The following is an 11,296-nucleotide window of genomic DNA, read 5'->3' as shown; positions in this document are numbered from 1 at the left end:
AAACCTGGTTTTATGCTACAGGTTCTGGAAGTTTCTTATCCCGAAGCCATGATCCTAAGAGCTTCTATACCCCCACACAATCACACTATCATTCATAGTGAAATCAGGTACAATTTTATTTAATGGGGAAGGATAATCAGTATCTGTGAAAGAATCCAATTTAAAATACTTAAACACTTCTGTATGTAAAAAGGATAGTGTAATTACTCCATTAAATTTCTCTCCTTGCTCAGGGACCGTTGAGAACCAGGGCTTGGGATGCTTGGGTCTTCCCACCCCGGCCAAGGCGGCGGGCACAGAGAGGAAGTGTTTCCCACCGTGAGAGCGACACCGAGGGCGTCTGATTTTGCCAAACCTCCACAAATGCCAAGGACGGTGGGGCAGCACGACTGTCGCGGCAGGAAGGGAGTGCAGAGGAGGGACAGTGGCTTGCGGTGCCTGTGAAGAGGGACTCCTGCCAAAACAGTGCTGGCCAAGACCTTGCCGAGCCTGAGACACCCGTCAGCTTGGTGGTTGAGGAATGCCTTTACTGTCACGCCAGCCAGCCAGGTTATTAAGTGAGTGGGAAAAGCTCCTTTCCCATCTTAAGCGGCGACTCCTGCGACTCCGAGGCGGGTGGGTGGTACGCCACCTTTTGCCCTCTGCCCTAAGGGGCCCCCGCTCCTGCTCTGCAGGCTGCCCAATGGTGTTTCAGAGCAGCTTTGTTCTGTGCAGTACCCATTTCCCGTTTAAGAATCTCTACTTTAAAACCTGCAATGGAGAAAAGCAAGCTCTTGACGTTCCTTAATTTGAGGAAACTGTTGCAAAGCCTTTACAGTGACTACCTGACAAGCCATTACCTCATTAACCTGATTCTCAGCCGTGAGCGGTCTCTGCTAAATTTATAAAGTTAAAAATAATCTTCAAGATCACAGTAGGAGATGAAAGTCAATTGCTTGCTGAATCCAGGCCCTTAAATATTTCATCTTTTATCCCCCAAATAATTGCTGACTTCTGCCCTGAGATTACAAATTAGGGTTGGCACGCCCCCCCCCCCCCCCCCCCCGTGGAATTAATTACTCACTAAAGGAAAGCAGAATACAATGTCAAGGTCCAGGGGGTGGGGCTGCAGCCCACCAGGCCTCGCAGACCCACCACCCAGACCCACCACCGGACACACGCGGCCTGAAGGTGTGTTTTCTGGGCTTGGGCTGGCGGGGAGGTACAGCTCATCAGCCCCCAAGCCCCCCCAAGTTACCGCCACAAAGCAAGGGGCCCTTCTTAGCTCCTCTGCAGCCATCACAAAGACCCCTCCTGGCCCTCAGTGGGAATGAAGGCGGGTCCAATCTTGCTTGAAGCAGCAAGAGCCAACTCCCCGGGAAGAGCTGGGACCACCGCTGAAATCCCAGCCACACCGTTTGCCATCCTACTGAGCGGCATTCTGCTAAGCATGGTCTAGGACACAGGTTTAGGGCTGATTCGGCTGGAGTTCCCAAAAGTTAAGTGCATGTGTGACTGTCCCACCAGGGCGGGCTCACTCTGAGGGTCCACCTGCTGCGCCGCTGCTGGCTCCAGCCCGGTCCTGAGTCCAGCAGCCGGGCGAGTCTGTCCAGTTCACATGTCCGCCAGTTCACACCAGTATCCAAGGGAACCCGTAAACCGCTTTGGTATATATAATCATGAAAAAATTAATTTAAGCAATGAAATCTAGAAATAAGTGCTATTTCTGAGTTGGTAAAATGCTCTTTTGAACATACGCCTTAGGGATCTGGTACAGTTAACCAAGTGTCTCCCCATTTTCATGTAATTGCTATATAGTAGAAGTTGCGTTTTTATGTTGTCTCTTTCATCTAAGTGTTAAAAACGGTTGACATTGTTCTTCTAAATCCTCACAACACCCCTGTGAGGTAGGTGGTATCAGCCCCATTTTACAGATGGGGAGATCTAGGCACAGAAAGGTTTAAGTGGCTCCTCTCAAGCCTCGTGGCAGGATGTGGTGGCAGGGCAGCGCTCCGGCCACGAGACCAGGCCACTTCACATTCATGCTTCGTTAGCGCCACCGCAAGACCGAACCTAAGGATTTCACACCGAGACCAAGTTCCAGGTGCAGCAAGCATCTCACCTCTTACAGCTTGTCTGCGTGGCTCAGAAAGCCAACACTCTCCCCAAGCTTGAAACAAAATACTGACTGAATCTCAGCTGGGATTATTTCCTCTACATAAGATGATTTTTATGAGTTGATCTGCTTGAATTTGTAGTTGTATACGCCGTAACCCCTTTGGCAAAGACAGTTTGAAAGAACAGGAAGGATGATGGAATTTTGAGAACAGAGCATAAAAACATAGTTGACTGATAGAAACTGAAATGCAAAAATATGAGCTATGGCAAAATGAGAAGAAAATCCCAAAGAAACAGAGTAGTGCTTCTCAGCTTTTAACAACGCCTGGTGCAGAGCAGGTGGTCAGCAAGCACTTTTCAGTAAAGGGGAAATGATACATCTTTGACACACCTGTATGGCAATGGCCAGCACACCTGTATGGGAACGTCCCCCTCTTGGGAAAAGAGCAGGAGCAAAGATCCTGGGCAAGCCCAAAGAGCGGCTCCAGTCTCCCTGACCTGGGGTGCCAGGGAGTATGGCAGGAATGGTGAAGGCGTGTAACAGGCCATGTCAGCACATCACCTAGAGGTGCTCTGTACTTACTCGCTGCCAAATAAGAGCCGGAGCTCTAATCACCCAATGGCTCCCTCTGAATTGACACTGCTGATATAAAAAAGATACATAAATGTGATTAAATATGTGAAGAGCTAAAGCATCATAGAAGGAAGCATCTTTAAAGTTGTTTAGATGGTCATGCATATAAGGACAGAAATAAGAGGTCAGAGCTGTGCCACTGCTTCTCTTCTGGTCACATAAAGGTTTTAAGTGCATTCTAACACTAATAAGCACTGGTGCCCACACACCGGCACTGCCCTGGACATATGTGGGAAGCAGCGAGTCTGGCTATCCCGAGGACGCCCGTTCTAACGGAAGCGCGCTCCTCTCCTTGGGGAGACGGGGGCTGCCTGCTTTGGCGCCAGGTCGGTTCGGGAGGGGCTCTGCTGACTATTGCTCTTGCGTGCTCCTGGTGCACCTTTAACCACGCCCTACCTTGACGCAGCACAGGCCTGCAGACCGCTCAGTCCTGCGTGACGTTCCAGAGGAGCAATCGGTAACATAAAATGGCGGAGAAAATCCTTCCCGGAGTGGCCAATGGGAGGCAGTGTCTTCCCAGGTCCCGCCCATCAGAGCTCCACCTTGACCCCCTTTATGAAGGGCAGCCCCGTGGGCACCCGCTTTTTATACTCCAGGTACTCCTCTCCGAAAAAGTGAATGAGCGAGATTTCTTCCTCTTCTGTTCGGTCGCGGAAGAATCGCCAGACGGTCAGGGCGTAGCCGACGCCACAGACGGGGTTGCAAAGCATCACCTGCCGGAGGAAAGAGCAGAGACGCCACCGAGTCAGTGTGGACGCGGCGCCTGTGCTGTACACTGTTTCTCCCCGACGCCCAGAGGACTTCCGTGCCAAGGCCCAGGACACGCTGGAAATTCTATTAGAGCCTTTGCGAGCTGGGGCGCCACTAGGCCACTGCCGCAGGGGACCGGAGCCGGATCGGCCGCTTCCCATTAGAACTGAAAACTCATCACTGGCACTTTTTTCCTATCCTTCCCACCCGCCCCCCCAGTGGCTGCTTTCACATTTTTAGCACTAAGAGCTAAAAATTAAAAGGGAAGATTGTCCCCTCGGAGTTCATCATTCAGGTCAGGGTGACGGTGGCTCCTCCCCCACCCTCCACGGGTGAATTCCCCAACACAGAGCTCCCCCTCCTCAGCCAGAACAATGCCCCGGAAAGAGCCACTCGGCTCACTTCTCGCCCTCACTCAAGCACTTTCTCTGCTTTTTGAGCCAGCCCTCCCCACGTAGCCCAACGGTCCTTCCAGGCCCAAAGTGTCCCCCAGCTGCTCAAGGAAGCACCCATCTGCTCAAGGAACCCACTGCCTTCTGTGCAGAGGGGTTTCACTCCCCCAGGAGGCGATCTGCACCTACAGAACCAGCTGTGCACCTTCGGGTGCTTCTCTTTGACCCCACTCACCAAGCACTATGGGTTCTCAGCACCAGCCACAGCACCCCACAGCAGACCTCTGAGGGAGTGCTGCTACTCCCTTTACTCAGTGTGAGCAAAGGGAGGCCAGGCAATGCGAGTCAGAGCCAGGCCCGGCCTGACAACAGGGTTCCCCGCTCCCGAGCCCGAGGCTAGCCAGTGCCTCACGGGCAGCGTGGCACGTGCGCGCTCTCAATGCAGCAGGGGCAAGCGCTGCTCCATGGAAGGCTCGGTTGGTTTCCGTGCACCGGGGTGCTAGGCAAAACATATGAAAAGCTCTGTCGGCCTCAAGCCTTGCGGTGTGTGGTTACGTGTTTCCAACAAATCATACTATTCACCTGGCATCACTCTGTTCCCAGGGAAGGTGCCTGTGAACATGGCAGTCCCACTCGTTTCAGAAACTCAGGTATTCAAATAAAGCCCAAGCGGTAACCTGCCCCTGGCTACCCCAGGGACCCTGAGGACTATGCGTCATCGATGGTAGGCCTGGGGGCCCTGACTTGATTTCCCCAAAGAGGTGACAGGCTGCCCATATTCTGTCCACAGTCTCTGGCCAAGTCCTTCTAGAACCAAGAGGACAGATTCAAGAGACAACGCTTGAGAGGGAGGGTCCAGTGTGCAGCCCAAGGCAGCAGAGCCAGCGGCTCACTTTAAACCTCGCGTGTGACCGGGCTGCGGTAACGCCGAGGTCCAGCGCAAATGGGCTGAGCCACCCCGTGACTGGCAGTGGGTACTCCCTCCCAAAGCCAGTCTCTGCCCTCAGCCCCTGCAGAGTCCAGGTCTACGCTGGAGGTAGAGAAGGGGTACGGTAGAGGGGGTTAACACCACCTGGTGTCGTCAAGAGGTTATAGGTTCAGGACACCCAGAGTTTAGGTGCACAGTAAAAAACATTTAGAGCTAAGCCTGTCGTCTAAATTCTTGATTGCACTTAATTACCATTTCAAATGTACTGTGTTAAAATTAAAGGGGACTGACAACTTTGTTAAAAAAACAACGGAAAAAAACAAACTGAAGACTTTAAAGTGAACTTTGTGGTACGTGAATTACACCTCGATTTATAAAGTGTTTAAGAAAGAGAGAAAAAAACTAAAGGCAACCAATCTTCTACTTGCTCTTATACCTGGGTTCCGATACTCCAGTAAAACCACCCGACGTAGGAAGGGTGCCGGAACCAAGCATACACTCCGCTCGTCACCAGGGTGTGAGTGTCCGACTTTTCATTCTGCACCACGTGGTTGAAGTTGGAACCGGCGGTAAACATGGCGGCCTTCCTCAGGCACTCCCCGAAGACCACCATCAGCAGGCCGGCGGCGCTGAGCCAGGTGATCTGCTTCAGCTCTGCAGGAGAGACACGTCGGTGGCAATCAGAGAGGGACAACACTGGACCCGTGGGTCCCCCCTCTCGCTCCGTAGAGTTAACCTGTTTTTCCAAAGACAGAAACTTTAGAAGGCATGCTTGCGGGAGGGCAGCAGAGCAGCATTTATTATTACCCCATTAATGTTTATTTATAAGCAAAAACCACTGCCCCAAAGTCGTGCTGTTTGTCCACTTGCTTTAAAGTTCCAACAACCGAATTAGAGCGTCGCAATAAAGAAGCCCCCTCCTCGGGAGCTGATGCTGGTTTGTGCGTGTCGTGCCCCCCCCCCCCCCCCGCCAAACTCAGGTGAACAGGTACAGCTAAGGAGAGAGGGGGCAGGGTTTTCAGGTCCGACCCTTTACTGAATCCTGGGAGCCACACACGTTTATTTCATTTATTGCAGGAAGCTCAATTACAGGGTAAGCTGCAGATGCAGAGGTTTTGCTGCTAAATTCTTCACATGAAGTTTTTTGAGTCACAGAAAACAAACATATCCCGACTTCCTCTAACTCAGGGGTTCTTAACCTTTTTTGTTCCACAGACCCCTGTGCCAGTGAGGTGAAAACTACGGACCCCTCACTAAGTCCACACTACAGTGTGTATTATTTAATAAACACATCACACCCGCACCAACACGTCCCCACAAGAATAGTGTTTTTTGGAATTTCAATTCAATCTCATGGACCCCTTGTTAAGAACCCCTGCTCTAACCATAAAACTAAGAGTCTACTCGGAATTCATATTAGCTCGTGTACTACATTATGCAAGTTTAGCTCCCTCAGACTAAAATCTGTAAGCAGAATTCACAAGCAGAGCTCACCTTTTATAACTAGCTTACGAGGCTAGAGGTCTGGGGAAAGTCCCTCAGAGGGGGTGAGACCTGAGTGCCGAGAGTGGCGGCACTGCCCTTGGCCCAGTGGAAGCCCCCCTCCTCCCCCCCAAAAGGAAAGGACAGGGCACACTAACCTGGCCAGAAGATATTTTCAAGTGTAAACTCGATCCAAGAAGATAGGGCAGCTACAGTGTACTCCAGACTGTGATTCAAGAGAAAGGAATCCAAGGACAGACTCTTGGGGTTATTGACTGCTGTCACTAAGTATTCAGAATAGTGGAATAATGACAGGGAGCACATGTACCTATTGAAAAACAAAAAGCAAGAGCAGTAAATCAGCACAAGGGAGAATCAGATGGCCATCAGAGAAAGCACGGAGCCAGGCCTGTGGAACTGTCCCTGCATTCGACCATGAAGTAACTGCTGTCACCTGCCCGTGGGTACACATGGGACACCCAGGCGTAGCAGTCCTCCCTCAGGTCTGCGGAGAGTGAGGTTTTAGAGGGACTACAGGGAAGCAGGTCCAGCTCAGTGGTTGAGCGCTTTTTCACATATTCAAGGCCCAGGGTTCAATCCCCCGTACCTCCTAAAACAAAACAAACAAATCATAAAAAAATATATAAGACTACATTTTTGAATGTCATGTACCCAAGAAAAATCCCAAAAAAACATAGGAAGGCATTATGGACCCTTCAGCTGGTTTAAAATGACCCACACATGGCAAAACATGAAAAAGAAACAGCGAAGTAACGATATACGTTAGACACAGAAGTTCAACAAAATGGAAATAATCCCAGCATAGGATTAGATGGCTCAGAGTACTGGTAAGAGGAGATAAGGCTTTTCCCCTCCAAGCCACGACTCCATTTCCAGGTCAGGGACCAGAAGGCTCAAGGGACTGAAATCATAATGCGGGGAAAAATTTTACACTGGCCGTGGGGGCGGCCCTAGCTGTGACCTCACAGAAATTAAAGATGGAAAAGGCCTACAAAGGTCCCCGAGGACCTCGGCCCCTCTTGGAGAAGGGCCTGTCGTGCTCCTGGCAGTGGCCGGTGGGGAGCCCTGAGTAGGACACCACAAGACCCAGAGGCAGGGATCTAGGTGGAGACTGGGGATCTTTCCCTAGAAGCCAAGGCGACTCCCCCCTGGGGCTCCCCCCGAGCCTCAAACCACGAAGCCCAGTGCTTCTTACCAGCCAAAGTGACTCCAAGAAGACTGGCTAAGACTTAGCAGCACACCACAGCCGAAGACGAAGCCCAGGAAACAGGCGCGAATGGCTATCTGAAATGCAGCGAGGGGAGCTCAGCGCTCGCCTTCGGGAGCAGAGCCAGGCTGCCCAGCCACCCAGGATGGACCTGCCGTGCAAACCCTGGGAGCCGCCGAGCCCGGCGGTCAAGGGGGTGAGGCCAGGCTGCCGGAGCTTCCTACAGCCGGCGCCCCCACCCGCCCTGGCTGTGTGGCCTTGGGCAAGTTACTTCACCCCTGTGGGTCTCAGTTTCCCATCCCCCAAGTGGGGATAAAAAGAATATCGACCTCTTGGGACTGCCGTGCACTTAGCGAAAGCGCCGAAAGCACTACCGAAGTTGTAGCTGCCACTGTTAGGACCGCTGGGGGGACATCGCCTGAAGCCGGCCGGGGGCAGGCCTTTGCCAAGTTCAGGCAGCAATCCGGCCGGGACTCCCCGACTCGGCACCCGGGCCCCTCCACCTGGCCGCGCGGCCCCCGACCTCGCAGGTAGGTCTGCACACCTTGAATTACCTAAAGAACTCGGGGGCGCCCGCGCGTCGGCCGCAGCTGCTGGGCGGCGCGAACGGCAAGTTCACGGCCACTCCTCCGGGTGGAGGGCCCCACGCCCCGGGCCCGGCGGGGCCCCCGCGCGCCCTCCACTCGTGACCGCACCCCACGCCCGCGGGCGGCGGCCCGGGTCCGCGGATCCCACGCGCCGCCGAGCCTGAGCCCGGGGGAGGAAGGCGCCCGCGTCGCCCGCGTCCCCCGCGCCCCCGCGCCCCCCGCGCCGGCGGGCCCCAGCCCGGCCCCGGGCCTCGACCTGGTAGCGCGGCGGCCGGTAGAGCAGCAGCAGCAGCGCGTTGAGCCCCGCCACGTAGAGCGCCAGCCCCGCGCGGGCCTGCAGGCCGGCGCGCGTGAGCAGCGGCAGCGCGAGCACCGAGGCGCCCAGCAGGAAGGCGGCGAGGCTGAGGCGCGCCTCGGAGCCCGGCGGAGCCCGCGCCGCGCTGCCCGCCATGGCGCCGGCGGCCGAGCAGCGGGCGGCGGCTGTAGCCCGGGGAAACCCGCCGGCCGCGCCTGCGCGCTGCGTCGCCGAGGCCGGCCGGGAAGGGCAGCCTGCCCGGAGCCGCGCGCCCGCCGCCAGTTCTCGCGAGAACACCGCCCCGCGGGGCGGGCGCGCGGCATTTGGCGGGAGCGCCCCGCCCCGCCCCGCCCCGCGGGGGTCCTCGGGGAGCGCCAGGGCCGCGCAGACCCGCGGCGGGGAGGGGACCCGGGGGCGCCGCTGGCGTCGGCCGGAGTTTACCCCCCATCCCAGACTGTCCCCATCTGGAGAAGTCATTTGGAAGTTGAGCCGACCCCACCGCCCACCCCCGGCCCGGCCCCGCGTGGCCCCTCAGCGAAGCCAGGCGCCCTGCGTCCGCCCCTCACCCCGTTCGGGGTCCGTGACCTGGGACCTCTGGTCCCGCCGTCCCTCAGCGGGGCTCCCTGCAAGCCTCCTGAGCGCCCAGGACTCCGTGGGGTGCTGGGGACACGGTCCTGGGAAGCGACCCGATATTTATGTCGTGTTGTGGAACGATGTTGACTGGTGATGGGAGTTTTTTAAAAAGCCCAGACTGCAAACACTTAAGGTGCGGCCCCGCCTAGGCTTGGGGAAAGAAAGAAAGAAAGAAAAAAGCAGATATGTGAGCCAGAAAAAAAGATTGAAATAGATAAGCCAAACGCTGGATGGTTTCTATTGTCTTTATTTCTTTTTTTTTTTCTTCTGTTGTTGTCCTCTATTGTCTTTATATTTTTTTCCCATTTGGCCTACAATGAACGTCAGTGCTTTTTATCATCATCAATTGTTCTTAACTTTTCCTGAAGGGTAAATTTCCCACCTGGGGAGCTCTCCGAAGGGTGGTGGAGGAGAAAGACTCGGGTGGGAGGGAAGCAGGGGAGGCAGAGGGGGGAGGAGAGGACAGACCGGGGGAGGAGAGGACAGACCGAGGGAGGAGGCTCTTGGAAACCGGGCCTTGGGGCCCGCGGGACGGCAGCCGCCTGCTGCTGGAAATGAGAGCAAGGCCGTCCGCCCTGAGGGAGGGTTAGCAAAGATAGAGGCGAGGCGGGAGCCCGCCTGGGGCGGCGGAGGGGACAGGCCCCCGGGGAGTGGGAGCCCTGGCTGGCAGGTCAAGGAGGGCCCCCCCACTTGTGTCCCAGCAGGACCTGGCAGGAGGCCGGGCTTCCGGGCAGCTGGGATAGGGAAGGATGGAGAGCCCGGTTGGAACCCAGGTCCAGAACAGATGCGGTCACAAGCTTTGTGACCTTGGTGATAGGCTGACCTCTTGCCCTGCAGATGTGACCTTTTTTGGAAACTGGCTCCTTGAGGAGGTGATTAGTTAGAGACTAAACTGGATTAGGCCATAATCCAATATGACTGGTGTCCTTAGAAGAGTAAGAAACCCAGCTACAGAGACAGAAGGTGCCAGGGTTTCCTGGCAAATGACCAGAAGCCAGGAGAGAGGCTTGGGACAGATTCTTCCCAAGAGGACTTGGCCCTGTCCACATCTGAGTTTGACTTCCAGCCTCCAGAAGTGAGAGCATAAATTCCTGTTGCTTTAAGGTCCCCAGTTTATGGCACTTTGTTTCAGCAGCCCCAGTAAGCTAAGACACTTGGCAAACCATTCTATGAGCCTGGGTTTCCTGTGAAATGCAGGTGCAGGTTTCGCACGCATCGTTCATAGACTTCCTATAAAGCCCAATACCGAGTCTAAAAGGTGCCCAGCTTGCTAAACTGGGTTGGTGGAGTTGAAAGGAGGTTTAATGTTTTAAAGTCCAAAGTCGCCCAGCTGAAGTGCCACTGGGAAAGGACGCCTGAACTTTGCGGGGGGGCTGAGAATGGAACCTCCGGCCTCCGTTTCTCCCCCTGCACCAGGAAACCTCAGGGCCGCTAGAGGGCGCGCATCACACCTGCCTCCTGGGAGTGAGCACTAGCCTGGGTGGGATGTTGCCAGAGGGACCCCCGCGGTTCCAGAGGCTTGGAGTCATGTGTAACAGCCGGAAAACTAGAGCCTGAGCAATCCTCTCTCCTCTGCCCACTGCCTCGTCTTACCCACAGGTCATCAGCCTGGTCTTGGACGAGGAAGAAAGAGGGGCTGGTTTCCTCCTGGGAGGGGCCAGACTCTAAGGAAGTGGAATTTGGCGGAGTTGCTGGAGTTGCTGATTCTGCAAGGGTCCAGGGCTCGCTCCTTTCATCTCTGCACACAGACGTGTACCCAGAGCAACCCAATCTCTCTCACACACACTCACACCGAGGCCCCCACTGCTTTCACAGTCTCATCAAACAAATGCAATATGCACCCAGTTCTCCAGAGTGAAGAATGCAAGGCTTGGGGGCGCCCCCTCCCCAGCCTTCAAGAGGCTGACAAACTACAGAAATATAAGGAACTAAAGGAAAATGACCCAGCCCGGGGGATGCCTGGGTTGCCTTTTCTCGTAAATAAGCATTTGAATGTGTTTTGTTCTAGGAGCTCCAAGGCACAGCACAAAAGGAGCCCATTCTCATGCAGGAAGGTCCCTGGCAGGTCTCCTGCCCCATCCTGCCTCCCACCCACTGGCTGGAGTGGCTTTTTTTCCTGGGCATCCCTCCTGTTTTAAAAAGCCCTACAACCCCTTTGACATTTCCAAATTAAACTGCAGGTTGAGGTAAAAGGAGCCTGCCTTTTTTGAAATGGGGTTGCCTTCCCTCGGGCAAGCAAGAATGGGGAGGGCCAGGGAGCCCCAGAGCAA

General features: G+C 55.0%; 1 protein-coding gene across 1 annotated transcript; it reads right to left on the bottom strand.

Moving 5' to 3' along the window:
• Window positions 1–98: 98 nt before the first annotated feature.
• Window positions 99–8,653, bottom strand: ICMT (isoprenylcysteine carboxyl methyltransferase). The gene is made up of 5 exons (XM_058304554.1): window positions 8,355–8,653; window positions 7,500–7,588; window positions 6,442–6,611; window positions 5,238–5,455; window positions 99–3,444 (listed from the first exon to the last, which is right to left on the bottom strand). The coding sequence occupies exons 1-5, from the start codon at window positions 8,547–8,549 to the stop codon at window positions 3,262–3,264; spliced, it is 855 nt and encodes a 284-aa protein (XP_058160537.1). The 5' UTR covers window positions 8,550–8,653; the 3' UTR covers window positions 99–3,261.
• Between the last annotated feature and the right edge of the window lie 2,643 nt (window positions 8,654–11,296).

This window comes from Dasypus novemcinctus, chromosome 9 (genome assembly GCF_030445035.2).
Source record: "Dasypus novemcinctus isolate mDasNov1 chromosome 9, mDasNov1.1.hap2, whole genome shotgun sequence".
NCBI classification, from domain to species: domain Eukaryota; kingdom Metazoa; phylum Chordata; class Mammalia; order Cingulata; family Dasypodidae; genus Dasypus; species Dasypus novemcinctus.
The sequence above is the reverse complement of the archived record's forward strand: the minus strand, read 5'-3'. Positions and strand labels throughout refer to the sequence as shown.

What these genes read in the sequence shown, in the direction of transcription:
- ICMT (XM_058304554.1), bottom strand. Translation starts at nt 8,549, where the DNA reads ATGGCGGGCAGCGCGGCGCGGGCTCCGCCGGGCTCCGAGGCGCGCCTC. An exon ending in TGAAAATATCTTCTGGCCAG is followed by an intron (nt 5,456 to 6,441) that starts GTTAGTGTGCCC and finishes TCTCTCCTGCAG; the next exon opens with AGCTGAAGCAGATCACCTGG. An exon ending in ACTGGAGTATCGGAACCCAG is followed by an intron (nt 3,445 to 5,237) that starts GTATAAGAGCAA and finishes TTCCTCCGGCAG; the next exon opens with GTGATGCTTTGCAACCCCGT.